The 15,124-nt window shown below is 40.2% G+C and overlaps 1 protein-coding gene across 12 annotated transcripts in view; it reads right to left on the bottom strand.

Annotated features, from left to right (window-relative positions):
- The window catches only part of DOCK3 (dedicator of cytokinesis 3), a 405,644-nt gene that overhangs the window by 44,137 nt on the left and 346,383 nt on the right, over window positions 1-15,124 (bottom strand). For all 12 annotated transcript variants that reach the window (XM_067754576.1, XM_067754570.1, XM_067754573.1 and 9 more), the window contains 6 exons: window positions 14,083-14,181; window positions 9,007-9,101; window positions 7,256-7,331; window positions 6,663-6,763; window positions 6,340-6,398; window positions 4,151-4,299 (listed from right to left, as the gene is read on the bottom strand). In XM_067754576.1, coding sequence (XP_067610677.1) covers window positions 4,151-4,299; window positions 6,340-6,398; window positions 6,663-6,763; window positions 7,256-7,331; window positions 9,007-9,101; window positions 14,083-14,181 — 579 coding nt within the window. The remainder of the gene's footprint in view (window positions 1-4,150; window positions 4,300-6,339; window positions 6,399-6,662; window positions 6,764-7,255; window positions 7,332-9,006; window positions 9,102-14,082; window positions 14,182-15,124) is intronic.

The following is a 15,124-nucleotide window of genomic DNA, read 5'->3' as shown; positions in this document are numbered from 1 at the left end:
CTGGTGGTCCAGTGGTTAGGAGTTGGCAGACTTGGTGCTTTCACTGCCATGGGCCCCAGTTCGATCCCTGGTTGGGGAACTAAGATCCCTCAAGCTACAGGGCACAGCCAAAAAACAAATAAACAAACAAAAAAACCAAAAGCCCCACAAAACCTAGGAGTCTGATTAAATACACTGTGGTCCAAGCTATGCAGTGGAATACCACGTAGCCTCTAAACTGACAGTGTGGTGCAGAGAAGCATTAACTGACATGAAGGATAGTGATGACAAGGTGCTACTAAAAAAGGGAGATTAAAAACCAATATACACAATGGTTCCAAAAAAACCAATGTACACAATGATTCCATTTTTTAACTTAAAAAACTCTATGCATTGGGAAAAAAAGACGTGCCTAGCCCCTCTCCCCCACAAGTTACTAACAGTACAATTATGAGTTATATCTTTTCACTATAGCTTATTTGCATTTTAATTTTTCTATATTAAATAAGTATTGTTTTTATAATTAGAAGAAGTATTTATAGTAGGTGGTAAGAAGTAGGGGAGGAGTTAATAGAGCCAAAGCTGTGGAAAGCACAACTAGAACCAAGACCAAAAAGTCAATTGGACTTTAATGATTAAAAAGTTATTCGAGAGAGCAATGTCAACAAAAGTGGGTGCACAATATACATTAGACTGAACTGATAGGAGGGTGGGAAGGTGGAAATGTGGGGATGAAAAGAGTAGACTACTCTTTTAAAATATGTAATGGCAAAGGGAAGCAGCAGCAAGATTTTTTTAACCAGGGACAACGAGGTTTACATGGCTTGCTGGATATCAGTTATTCATGACAGTCTTATTGGAGGAAAAAATGCTACCCATCAGCTGAGTCTTGAAGTGTGAGCCAAATGAGCTCCAACTTAGTCTTCCACAAAGCTAACCTTCCTTATTCAGTGTTAGTGATGGTTAAGTACAGCCCAGCTCTTCTTTAAGTAGACTCAGATGACCCATGGTGCAGTTGCACAATGTCATCTACTTCTTGGTAACCAGGTTCTCTCATCAGGCAGTTGTGCATTTTGCACAATCAGAAGGCACATGTTGTGCCAACATAGAAAAGCAACAGTTCTTTTCTGTTTGAAGTTATTATTTCCTGAAGTTCTGAAGGCAATAGAGCTTCACACTCTAAAAATGGATTCTTATCTTAAATACTATTTACTCAAGATAGAGAGCATCTACGAAAAACCTAGAACTAGCATCATACTTCAGTGAAACACTGAATGCTCTCCCCTAAGGTTAAGAACAAGGCAAGGAAAAAAAAAAAAAAAAGAAGAACAAGGCAAGGATGTCTACTTTTATCACTCTTATTTAACATCAGACCAGAGGTCCTAGCCAGTGCAATGAGGCAAGAAAAAGAAATAAGAGGCTTACAGATTAGAAAGGAAGGAATAAAACTGTGTCTTTTCACAGGTGATAGGATTATCTAAATATAAAATCACAAGGAATCTACAAAAAAGCTTCTAGAACTAATAAGTGAGTTTAGCAAGGGTGGAGGATACTATGTTAATGTACAAAGCAATTGTATTTCTATATAATAGCAACAAACAACTGAAAATTTAAAATTTTAAATCAGAATAATTTATAATAGCACCAAAAAGCCCAGAAAATACTTACATATAAATCTAACAACATGTGCAAGATCTGTATGCTGAAACTACAAAACATTAATGAAAGAAATCAAAGAACACCTAAATAAATGGAGAGATATACTGTCTTCAAGGACTAGAAGTATTTATTAAGTACTATTAAGATATCAGTTTTCCCAATTTGATCGATCTATAGATTACAATGCGATCCCAATCAAAATCCAAGCAGGAATTTTTATAGATACTGACATGCTGATTCTAAGATTTATAAGAAAAGGAACTGGAATAGCTAATACAATATTGAAAAAAAAAACAAAGTTAGAGGATTCACACAACCTAATTTTAAGACTATAAAGCTACCATAATAAAGACTACGTGGTATGGTGACAGATTAGACATATAGATCAATGGAAAGACTAGTGAGTCCAGGAAGAGAACCACATGCCTATGGTCAATTGATTTTCAACAAAGAATATAGTCTTTTCAACAAAAGGTGCTGGACATCCACATGGAAAAAGGAAAAATAAAAAGCCTTGACCCATACTTCACACCTATACAAACATTACCTCAAAACAGATCATAGATCTAAATGTAAAATTATAAACCTTCTAGAAGAAACAAAAGAGAAAAATTTTATGGTCCTGGGTTAGGCAAAGAGTTCTCATATATGATCCGAAAAGCACGATCCATACAAGAAAAATAATGATCAATTGGACTGCATAAAAATTAAAAACTTTTGTTCTGTGAAAAACATTGTTTAGCAAATGAAAAGACAAGCTAAGAGAAAATATTGGTAAATCATATATTCAACAAAGGACTTATGTTCAGAATGTATAAAGAACCCTAAAAACTCAACAATAAGAAAACAAACAGCCCAATTAAAAATGAACACAAGTTTTGAATAAAATCATTTCACCAAAGAAGATACAAAGATAGCAAATAAGCACATTAAAAGACGTTCGGCATCATTAGTCATTAGGGAAGTGAAAATTAAAACCACAGTGATATACAACTACACACCTATTAGAATGGCTAAAATAAACAAAGAGATAATATCAAATTCTGATGAGTATACGGATCAACTGGAACTTTCACACACTGCTGTAGGGATTTCAAAATGGTATAGTCACTTTGGAAAACAGTTTGATAGCTTATAAAGTTAAATATACATTTACCACAATATCCAACAATCCTACTCCTAGGTATTTACCTAAGAAAAATGGAAGTCTATATATTCATACAAAACCTGTAAAGAAAAGTTTTTCAGAAGCTTTATTCATAATCACCAAAAAGTGTAAATAACCCAAATGTCTTTCAAATGGTGAATGAATAAACTGCAATGGCATACTACTCAGCAATAGAAAAACTGATACATTTAACAAAATGGATAAATCTCTCAAAGGCATTATGTTAAGTGAAAGAAGTCAGTCTCAAAAGGCTACAGTCTACATGATTCCCTTTACATGACATTCTGGAAAAGGCACACATAGTGAAGGAGAATAGATCAATGCCTGCCATGGTTAAAGGGAAGGGAAGGGTTTGACTACAAAGGGGCAGCAAGATGGAATTTTTAGGAATTAAAAAAATCTTGACTGTGGTAGTGGTTACATGACTTTATGTGTTTACCAAAATTTACAGAGTTGTAAGTCCCAAAGACTGAATTTTACTCTTTGTAAATTTAAAAATTACTGTTTGCCTGGTCTGTTCCTCACTGTTACAGTCACTCACTCTAAGAGCACTGGTTCATCCCAGAATCACAGGGTTGGGAGGGAGCTTAGTGGGGAACTGGTTATAGTCCCCAAGCCAAAGTAGAAATTTCTCCTCGAGGCCTACAGGGAGCTTCTGTTTGAGAACCACCAGCAAAGAGGAACTCCCCATCTCTGAAAGCAGGCCAGCTTACAGTAAATAACTTGTTACTAGCAAATTATTTCTTTTATTAGCTAAAATTGGCTTTTCTACCACTGTTTTCTACCTATTGTTCCTAATCCTATTCCCTGGAGCTCTAGATAAAAGGGCAGGGGCCATCTCCTCCACCTTAGGGGTGGCAGAAGAACTGCACAGAGGGACAACCTGAAGTCAGTCAGAAGCCAAGGGCTTACACCTCATGGACCCACCCCTCTGTGCAGGAGTCTGTGAAATTCTAGGCTATGAGAAGTCATCTGGTCTGGGCTCTAGCCTTAGAAATGCCCAGACCACACACACTGGGGAACCTCCAGAGAGAAGAGACAACACTCCCAGGACCTCGTCCTGAATGAAGCTGGGAGGTTACAGTCTGTCATTCTCTCCTTGATCAGAAAGTTCCTTTCACATGATGTTCAATTCCTTTCCTCTGATTCTTTTCTGGCCTCTAACTTCATGAAGAAAATCCACAAATCAATTCTGGCCAGTAAGTAAAGGAAACCCTTGAACAGGACGGCCAAGTTACAGCCTACTTCCGCTGGAACTATAGCCAGGCATCTGGATCACGTGCCTGGGCAAAAGGGGTCCATTCCAGGGGAGAGCACCCTTAACACTGCCAGGTGTTGTCTTACCTGTTTGAAGTTGCCATTTTTCCTTTGCTCCCAGTCCATCATGTCATGAAAGATTGGAATCATGATATTCCGCACTTCTGGCTGTGGGACCAGTGTCACACCCAGAAAAGGACCAATCATTCCCGGAATAAAGTGGATCTTATGTTCACCTGAACAGCAAAACCCAACAGATATTAGTTTATGCTTGCTTTGCTCCTTCCATAGAAGCTTCCCAAGTGGGGCCACAACACATGATTTGATCTTCACTGGAAGCATCTGAGAGCATAGCAAGCTCTCCCCTATAGATTTCTGAGATACCCGCTTCTCTTGGCTTTTTAGAGTTCATGGATTAAACTGGCCCAGTACAGTTAAAACAAACTTTCAACAGGCACAAATTCTTTCCAAAGAATTTACTGGGAGGTTCTACAAACTATCTGAAAATCATTCTGAGGTCAAGCAACAGAGTTCACTACTCTAGACAGAATAGGATTTCTGAGTACACTGTAATAGTTTCAGATAATCTGTTCATAGTGTTTATTTAGCAAGGAAAATTCATCTATTTCTGCTTAAACACAATGCACTATCCCTGGGGTTTCTGCCTCTAGCCCAGGGGCATTTAAGTGATAAGGATGTTCAGTCCCAGGTCCAGCCACTAGTGATCTGAAATCCATAGGCCTCTTCACTGCCTGTGCTCAAGTGTGCCCAAGAGGCCCCCTCCTGAGTTACCAGGAGCCTCCTACACAGCCCTACCCTGACAGACTGGCTGAGAGACTCTCTGTGCACCCTCCAACCCCCACCCCTTGTCTTCACACTGCATTTTTGATGGTAGCGTTACATTTATTCAGACCAGCTTGGCTCATCCCTCAGTTTTCTTAATGAGGCCTTTCCATGGGAAGTGTGTGGTGTGACTCTTCCTGTGATTAGCTTGTCATTTGGGGCATGCTCCCAGAAGCCAAGGCCAGTCTTGAAGACCATGGGAGAACTTTTCTTTGTAATGGTAAAGCGAGTGAACCATCTTCCAGAGCTCTGCTTTCTGTCCTTCAGAGACTAAGGGGACAAACTGTGGACCTCTGCAGTGACTGTTATGGTCAAGCAGAACTAGAAAATGTCATTTCCACCCAAAACAATGAAGCAGGAATGGCTTTATCAGGCAAGTTTGACATGTTTTTTGATTTCTTCCATGTTAAAAGCCTATTTAAAGAGCAACTGTTAGCTCTGAGGCAGATTCTGCATATTCCAATCTTGGTATATGGTACAGTTGCTAGTCCCATGTGTTCCTGGGAATTTCAGAGTCATCTTCGGGGTTAAAATCTATACCTGGACCATGCTGGATGCAGGGAGTAAGAGTACTGAAGCTAGAAAGCTGGTTTGGGGAAACGCATCTCCATTCATGGACGGAAGGCCCTAGTGTGGGCAGGAATGCCTTGCACCTTGCCTGCTGCCTCTAGAGCTGTGACTGGGATGGTTAATGGAGAACGATAAGATTTTATGGCCATCATTCCTAAGACTTCAGAGCCATGAGCTTAGTTGAAAGCAGCCTTCACTAGGAAGAAGAGCAGCAGCTTCTCAATCATCCTGACAGGCCACTAAGAAGCCTATAGTATCAGAGGATGGCCCACCTAGTCACCAGGGCAATCCAAGGATTCTACCAAAACCTGACAATCTGAGATCCAAACCAGTGGATCTTAGAGAAGCTGTAAAGAAAGGAGATGAAGATCAATCTCACCGAGGCTGCAATTCCTTTCTTACACGCAATTGGCAGCAGGAACCTCGTCTGGATGCCTGAATACCAGAGACCCAAGAAGTGTTTCAATCTTTATTAAAATGAATAGCTGCCCTTGCTCATGTGCTGACTATCTCCAAGATCTATGCTTGTGGGCCTGTATCATCTGGACTGGGACATGAAGAGCACAGAGGATCTTATAGTCTTATAGCCTCATCTTCTTTTTTTCCTTTTGACTTTTGTTCTCAAAAAAGGGATTGTGCATATGTATTACTGGGGTCTTATTTCTCAGCTTAACTCTCCCTGCCAAGGGCTTTGTGCACATGTGCTACACTATACCATCCATCTGAGGTGTTATGTTAAAGATATGTAAAGATCTCTTGGGTCTGAATTAACATTCACAAAACCTGGGGGAAGTAATTAGTCTTGTCACTTTTTATTTGGCTATGCAATATGTGAAAGGGAAAAATATGGAGAAAAGACCTACCCAAATTCTGCCACATGCTGAACAGTTCATAAGCCATCATCACACGCATGTCCCCATACCTGGGAATAGAACACAGGAACCAGCTATTAGTGGGAGAAGGTTCAGGAAGATGGGGCTACAAACCCCAGGAGGCCAGTACTTCAGCACTGTTTCTAAAGCTTCCCAAAATACTAAGTTTTTTGGCTCTCAGCTGAATTCTTATACTTGGCTCCTTGGGAGGCTACCTCAGTGAGAACCATGTGGACTTCTTAAGAAGCCCCTTATGGAAACATAACCCCATCTGGGCACATGGTAGGAAGATGAATAAGAGACATATGGCTTACTTATCTAGAATCTTCTTCCTCTTGGTAGAAGTAATGATTTCTAGCTGAAGGCTTGGCTGATTTATGAACAGAACTGCCAGGCTAAAATAAGAATTCCACACCTAGAGAGAGAGAGAGAGAAAGAGGAAATATGTGAAAGCCTGAGTCCTTAACCTTGCAAGGAGAGATTCTAAATATATGCATGTAGCACAGAATTCATTTTACAGTGTTAAGATCTTGATTTTTAAAAAAATATCTTTGCAAACAGGACTCCCCCCCCCGCCGCTTTCTTGACTTCCCTGAAACCAGTAGTGTTGATTCTGGACTAGAAAACAAACTCATGGATGTCTGGCTCCCAACACCTCCAACAGGGGTCTTCTAGGTCATACTCTAATTACTAGCAAGCTTGGAAACTGTTTGATACTATGAACATATTAAGAAAGCCCCCAGCCTCCTAGCAGACACCTAGCTGAATCCTTCTCAAATTCCTGACCTACAAACTTGTGAGCAAAATAAAATGGTTGTTTTAAGTAAAACAAAAACGAAACAGTGAGCTTGGTTTCTGGCTTTCTAGGGTTATTACAAAGACAGTGATGGATTTTAGGAGCTCCTACCTTAAAGTCGAAGTCTGTCTCTGTGAAATTCTTGTGCAGTGCAGAAGACAGGTACTGGACTGTAGTGACTATAATACTGCAGTAAGGGAACAAGGTGTTGGCAGAGTTAAAAGACTAATGATGGCATCCTATGGCTTAGCATCAACCGTCTATGGCCCATGTGCAAACTTCTAGAGTACAACTAGCTCTCGTGTAAGATGTGACTTTAAAGGAGAGAGAGAGATGGCACAAACCCCACAAAAAACCCATCTTGGAGAAATGCCCCACCAGTTGGTTCTAGACCTAGCTCTGCCATTACCTGGCCTTGGTACTACTTCTCTCTGGGCCCCAGTTTCCCTGCCTATAAAAGGAGGGGAGTGAGGTTTAATGGTTCTTCAAGGTTTCTTCCAGTTCAAAGAGTGATTCTAGTATTTTGGGGACCTTGGATAATGAACATATATTATGACCACCAGAGGACTTAGAGTAGCATTCTATTATTTTACTTGATAATAATGGTTTATAGTTATTAAACCTCTACTTTTAACATATACTATTATTTTCATGTATAAGTCATTTGATTTCAGCCTTTGATCTAGAATATCACTTTCACTTTTCACCTGGGCACATTTAAGGGGCAATGGGAGGCTGATTTGCTAGAACCAAGGGCACAGGTCAAGGGAGGGAGAAAGTGGGGTGGGACAGGCAGGTAAGGGTTTGATTACAGAGGGTGCTGGATGCCTGGCAAAGGAGCTTACATCCGAAGCCTTGGTGCAGAAGAGGGGCAAGGCAAAAACAGTGCATTAGAGAGACTAGTTACCAGCAAACAAATTTGAAAAGTAAAAGCTTTGAAGGAAGAGGCTGCTCCTGCAGAATGGGCTGGAGAGGGCCTGACTAGAGCTAAGAGAAACAAGAGGGGATCAAATGGAAAATCCACTATTTAAGGAAATATCTGTGCAACTCTGTTTAAAACCCTTCTTCTGTTCTGTATAAAATGTTTGCAGTTTTGAAAAAAGAAAAAAGAGTGCTATAAAAGGTACAAAGTAGAAAGACCATGCTGACACCTTGGTAATATAGCTAACATAAATAATTTCACCACACTGCATAAGGTCAACATGAAAGGCAGATCAGAGGGAGCAGGCAGTAGACTAGAGAGTGGAGGCCAAGTGGCCTTCTCCCACAAGCACCTTACCACCCACATTACTTGTCTGGTTTGTCAGTTAGAAGCACAGCGTAGAAATATGAATGGGGCAGACAATTTGGGGTCAGCCTGAGTGTGAATTCTGTGGCCAGCATTAGAAGTGGTCAAACAGAGCCTCACAGCCAGGTCTCAGGTGGGTAATTAGCACTTGTTGTGGGAGGCAAGCAGTGTCTGGCAGACAACACAAATCAAATCAAGAGGAGGCCTTGGGATACTGCCTGAAATTACAGAGCAACAGAGGCCAATGAACAGGCCCTCCTCAAGGAGGAACCCTTCTCTGGGTATTATATTTCTCATTCTTAAAAGTTCCTTTTCTATCCTTACCATGACATCGTCTGCCAGGCACTTAGATTCCAGTTTTAAACTATCTTTGACTATTCCTTCTCCGTGAACTTTGGTAAATGGCCAAGTCCTGCTGATTGTGCCTCCAAACATTTTCACATTTGCCCTCTCCTCTCTGTCCCCATGGCTTTGACCTTGATTTCTGACTTGCTTTTTCTCTCACACATATACACACTCTCCTTTGTCTGGGAACAGTTCTGTGGATGCTGGTGCAGGGCCCTTCCACACTCACTTGCTTGTGAGAAGTCTCATCACCATCCAGTCCCGAGGAAAGACACTCATCTTCATCAGGTTCCGGAACACACAGAAAATCTTCAGCAGAAATTCCTGGTCCAAGAGGAAAATCTGATGTGAGACACCATACCTCTACCACTGCAGCAGACATTTCCTCAACAGGGCTCTCCAGACCTCTAGACCATGAAAATGTATGGGACCAGTAGGTGATACTCTGGTTCCCTTTGTGAGCTGCTTTTCTCTTAGAGGGCTGCATGAGAGTGAGGTCTGGGCACTCTCATAGGTCAGTGCCAAACTGGGTAGAAGAGATGCACTATACCCACTCAGCCCAGTGCCTAACGACCAAAGCACAGGGGGTCCAGCAGAAATGATATCCACCAGAGTCCATCGTTCTCAATCTTTGGGGCATGACCCCTGAGCACTTGACTGTAAGAACTTGCTTTCCTGGATGTTAAGAACGCATTGACAACAGAAGCACTTTAGGGATAGCAGAGTAAGTACCTCCAAAAATATGCTCCTCCATGAAAGCAATGAGAACAGTCACAAAGACTGGTTAATGAAAGGCTTGCAACAATAAGAAATGTTATTTAAGAAAAATGGTTGAATCTCAGTAGGAAAAGTGAGCTTTATTGTGTTTTAACTTTCCCCATTCCCATCCCCTCTCTCTCCCTATCTTCAGGGTATCCTTGAAAACAAGCAGCTGTAGAACCATGGTAGTAGTAAAACCCAGCACCCTAGCAGTCACTAGAAGGGACAAAATGGTTTTGGAGCTCCCCAAAAAGTGCCATCCCAAGAGAATTGTTACTGTTTGATCTGTTAGGCAGCAACCTGGGAAAGCCCCATTCAGAGGGCTTAATTGACTGGACTCAGAGTTCACTAAGTGAGAAAAGCCTTATCCGTAGTGCAGCTGTTGAAAACATCATCCATAATAATTTAACATCCCAGCTGCAAGAAGCAATCATATCAATTGGGACAAACAAGAGAGTGGCCAAAACACTTAAAAGAAAAATATGGGTAATGAGACATACACTTGGGGCTTTGAAAAGCTCTGACATATTCCTAGGAATCTAGAAGGCCACATATGTGTGCAGGGCTGTACACATCCCCAGAAAAGACCTAAGAAGCCTAATCTGTCACCTCTGGCTGACTTTGAGGCTCTATGCAAGCAAGAAGTGAAGGCTAAGGCAGCAACGTAAACTGCTGAAGCACTGAAGGTGAGCCCCAACCCCACACAGAGACACTTAGTGAAGTGGAAGACTCATTGATTTAAGGTGTTTAAGGAAATCTCTGTCTAGTTATTAGCTTATCATTAAGCTAACTGAATGAAAACTTCAGGGGCTGCACACAACAAAAGATGCAGACATTAAAGAATTAGTCCAGGAAAGTCACTAAACAAACAAATATCAACAACAAAAATGAAACAACAACAAACCCTGGGGATGTGGGCAGGGGGAAGGGAATCTGATTACCAGACTTGCTACATTATTTAAATTGTCCAGTTTTCAACAAAGAAATTATAAGATGTGAAATGAAACAGGAAATTATGGAAACATACATAAGACAGATATAAAACAAATAGCAAAATGGCAGGTGTAAATCCTCTTACTGGTAATTACAACAAATGTAAATGGGTTAAGCATTCCAATCAAAAGGCAGAGACAGGAAGAATGGATTAAAAAATGAACATGATCCAATTGTATGTTATCTACAAGATACCTAAATACTTCAGATTCAAAGACACAAATATATTGAATGTAAAAGGATAGACAAATATATACAATGAAAATAGTACCCAAAAGAAAACTGGTGTGGCTATGTTAACACCAAACAATATAGACTTTAACAAAAATTGTTAATAGAGATTAAAAAGAACATTTTATAGTGATAAAGGAGTCAGTTGATATGGAAGACATAAACATAAATGCACTTAAAAGAGAGCCTCAAAATACAGGAAGCAAAACCTAACAAAACTGAAGGGAAAAACAGACAATTCAACAATGACAGTTGGAGGCTTTAATGTACCATTTTCAATAATGTATAGAACAACTAAATAGAAGATCATCAAGGAAAAAGAAATCTTGAATGGGACTTCCCTGGTGGTCCAGTGGTTAAGAATCTGCCTTCCAATGCAGGGGATGTGAGTTCAATCCCTGGTCAGGGAACTAAGATCTCACATGCCATGGGGCAACTAAGCCTGCGTGCTCTAGAGCCCATGCACCACAACTAGAAAGCCTGCGCACCACAACTACTGAGCCCGTGTGCTCTGGAGCCCGCGTGCCACAACTAGAGAGCCCGTGTGCTGCAACTACTGAGCCCACACGCTCTAGAGCCTGTGCATCGCAACTATAGAGAAGTCCGCATGCCGCAATGAAAGATCCTGCATGCTGCAACTAAGATCCTGCGTGTCACAACTAAGACTTGACGTAGCCAAATAAATAAATAAATATTTAAAAAGAAATCTTGAACAATACTATATACTAACTAGACCTAACTGACATCTATACAACACCCCATCCAACAAGAGCAGAATACACACATTTTTCTAAAATGCACACAGAAGGACATGTGCATTCTCTTCTTTAGGGTAGACCATGTTAGACCATAAAGAAAGCCTCAGTAAATTTAAAAGAACTGAAATCACACACAGCATGCTCTCCAACCATCATGAAAGGGAGTTAGAAATCAATAAGGAAAGAAGGAATCAAGAAGGAAATATAGGAAAATTTTTTTAAATGTGGAATGAAACAGTACACTCCCAAATAACCAATGCACCAAAGAAGGAACCACAAGGAAATTAGGAACAGCTTTGACATGAATAAAAGGGAAAACATATCAAGTCAAAACTTAAGGGATGAAAAAACAAAACAAAACAAAACTTAAGGGATGAAGCTAAAGATTATAGCTGTAGTGCCTATATTAAAAAGAAGAAAGATCCCAAATCAATAAACTACATTACACCTTATGAAACTAGAAAAAGAAGAACAAACTAAAGTAAGCAGAAGGAAGGGAATAATAAAAATTAGAACAGAAATAAATGAAATAGAGAAGAGGAAAATAGAGGAGGAAATGAAACCAAAAGCTGGTTCTTTGAAAAGATAACAAAATTGACAAATTTTAGCTAGTCTGACCAAGAAAAAAAAGGAGAGAGAAGACTCAAATTACTAAAATTAATGATAGGACTTCCCTGGTGGCACAGTGGTTAAGAATCCACCTGCCAATGCAGGGGACATGGGTTCGAACTCTGGTCCGGGAAGATCCCACATGCCGCGGAGCAACTAAGCCTGTGCACCACAACTACTGAACCTACACTCTAGAGCCCGCAAAACACAACTACTGAGCCCGCATGCTGCAATTACTGAAGCCTGCGCGCCTAGAGCCCGTGCTCTGCAACAAAGAGAAGCCACTGCAATGAGAAGCCTGCGTACCACAATGAAGAGTAGCCCCTGCTTGCCGTAACTAGAAAAAGCCCGCTTGCAGCAATGAAGACCCAATGCAGCCAATAAATTAAAAATAACTAAATAATAAATAAATAAATAAAAATTAGGGATGAAAGAAGGGATATCATTACTAATGTTACAGAACTAGAAAGGTTTATAAGGGACTACTATGGACCAAATGCATGCCAACAAATAATATAATCTAGATGAAATGGACAAATTCTTAGAAAGATACAAACTACTAAAATTCATTTAAAGAAGAAACAGAAAATTTGAGTAGACCGATCATAAATGAAGAGATCAAATTAATAACTGAAAAGCTTCACACAAAGAAAAGCACAGGACCAGATGGCTTCACTGGTGAATTCTACCAAATGTTTAAGTTAGAATTAATACCAATACTTGTCTTTTTAATTATATCCACTTTGAAAGTGAAGCAGTATCTTACTGTGGTTTTGATCTGCATTTCCCTAATGACTAATGATGTTGAACATCTTTTCAACTGTGTATTGACCATTTGCATATATTCTTTGGGGACATGTCTATTAAAATCCTTGGCTCATTATTAAATTGGGTTATTTGTCTTTTTATTGTTGAGTTGTAAGAGTTCTTTATATAAGAGATACAAGTCCTTTATTACATTCATGCTTTGCCAATATTTTCTTTCATTTGTGGGTTGTCTTTAACTTTCTTGATGGTGTCCTTTGAAATACACAAGTTTTTAATTTTGGTAAAGTCTAACTTACCTATTTTATCTTTTGTTGTTCCTACTTTTGGTGTCAAATCTCAGAAACCACAGCTAAACCCAAGGATTTAAAGATATACTTCTATGTTTCCTTCTAAGAGTTTTACAGTTTAGCTTTTACAAATAGGTCTACGATCCCTTCTGAGTTAATTTTTTATATGGTGTGAAGTAGGGGTACAATTTCATTCTTCTGCATGTAGGTATCAAGTTGTCCCAGCACAATTTGTTGAAAAGACTCTTCTTTCCTCATTGAAACTGTCTTGGCACCATTATTGAATATCAATTGACTGTAAATATAAAGGTTTATTTCTGGACTCTCAATCCAATTCCACTGTTATCTGTCTAAATTTAGGCCAGTACCAATCTTGATTACTGTTATTTTGTTGTAAGTTTTGAAACTGGGAAGTGTGAATCCTCCAATTTTGTTTTCTTTTTCAAGACCATTTGGCTATTCTGAGTTCCTCACATTTCCATATAAATTATAGATCAGATTATCACTCTCTGCAAAAAGACAGCTGGAACATTGATAGGTCTTGTGAAGCCTGTTTCATGAGCAATCTACAAATCATCTGTTGAGCTCATAAGAAAGGGAAGAGTCCTGGTTTGCTGACAACCAGTGTGGCCCAGAGTAGCCTCTCAAAGAGGCACATGGTCACGGGGCTGCTATCAGTCAGGGAAAACTTGCCAATGTTACTGGGGTCTGGATCTACGGGAATATTGCTGGCTTTCAGCTTCTGGAAGCCATGCAGTCAGATGTAAAGTGAGGCTGGTACATCTTATACCTTGGCAACACTGGCCACTTGCACTCACCCTCTGGCAGGGGAAAGACTCCTGGGCAGTCTTAGCTGCATGCTTCCTTTCCCAGGTGAAAGATCAATGTTTTTCTGCCTACCTTGAGCTCATCTTTGCTCTGGAAGTTGTCCAGGAGGTGCTGGTAATGGGTGTCACACATCTGGCGGAGCAATGAGAGAAGGCAGGACACATACTCGCCCTGGGGACCAACCCAAAAAACACTTAGCAAAGCCAATGACAAGAGCTGTGTTCCCCCAATCCACAGAGGGCAAGGAGAGAAGGAAGGGTCTGAGATGGCCCCAATGATCATGAAAGGGAAGGTGACAACTCTGGCCCTGAAAATGAATTTTCTTTTCAGCTAAGGGGGGCCTGAAGGGTTGGGAATTTTAATAAGACCTCTGCAGCATGGGGCTAATTGAAAAACCTTAACCTATAACAAAGAAGTACTGCCAAGTAAGACAGATATTCTAGCTTTTTTCCTAGGAAAGTTTTGGCTTCACAGTCCTTTGTCATTATATGTTGCCAGGGTACCATACAGAAGTCTGGAGGGGCTACTGGGAACAGGGCTCTCAGCCTTCTCTGGACAGAATCTGGACTCTGCCTATCCTGCTGGGCTGGAGAAGCCCTTCTACAAGAATCTCCTTGGGGACCTCCCAGAGCTTACATGTGATTACCGGACCAGGCAGATGGAACATAGTAGATCAACATAACTCTCTGGAAAGCAGAAGAGTCAAAACTGAACTTTATGAGAAGATGAGCTAATGGCTTTAAGTAAAAATTTAAAGATAAAAAAATGAGTCTTTAAAATTTCTTCAAGTTCTAACTGGGGTACATGGATGAAAACTCCACGTTAAGGACTCCAAAGACTCATCTCATGGAAATTTTTGGCACAGGGCAGCTGAGCATGGCTTCCTCTTACAAGGTTGCCTCCTTAGAAGGGATGGAGGAAAAATTACTTCATTTGGGCAGTTTTCAAATGTTTTTAAACTCATGGGAATTTGACAACAGTTTTTTAGTCTCTCAGATCCTTTTTAGACTCATGAAATTATTATACACACATGTATTTAAAATACATACAGGTGCATGAACCTCAGCTTTATCTGAAAAAATGGACATAAGCCATAATTTATAGATTTGTTGTG

Source organism: Pseudorca crassidens, chromosome 10 (genome assembly GCF_039906515.1).
Source record: "Pseudorca crassidens isolate mPseCra1 chromosome 10, mPseCra1.hap1, whole genome shotgun sequence".
NCBI lineage: Eukaryota > Metazoa > Chordata > Mammalia > Artiodactyla > Delphinidae > Pseudorca > Pseudorca crassidens.
The sequence above is the reverse complement of the archived record's forward strand: the minus strand, read 5'-3'. Positions and strand labels throughout refer to the sequence as shown.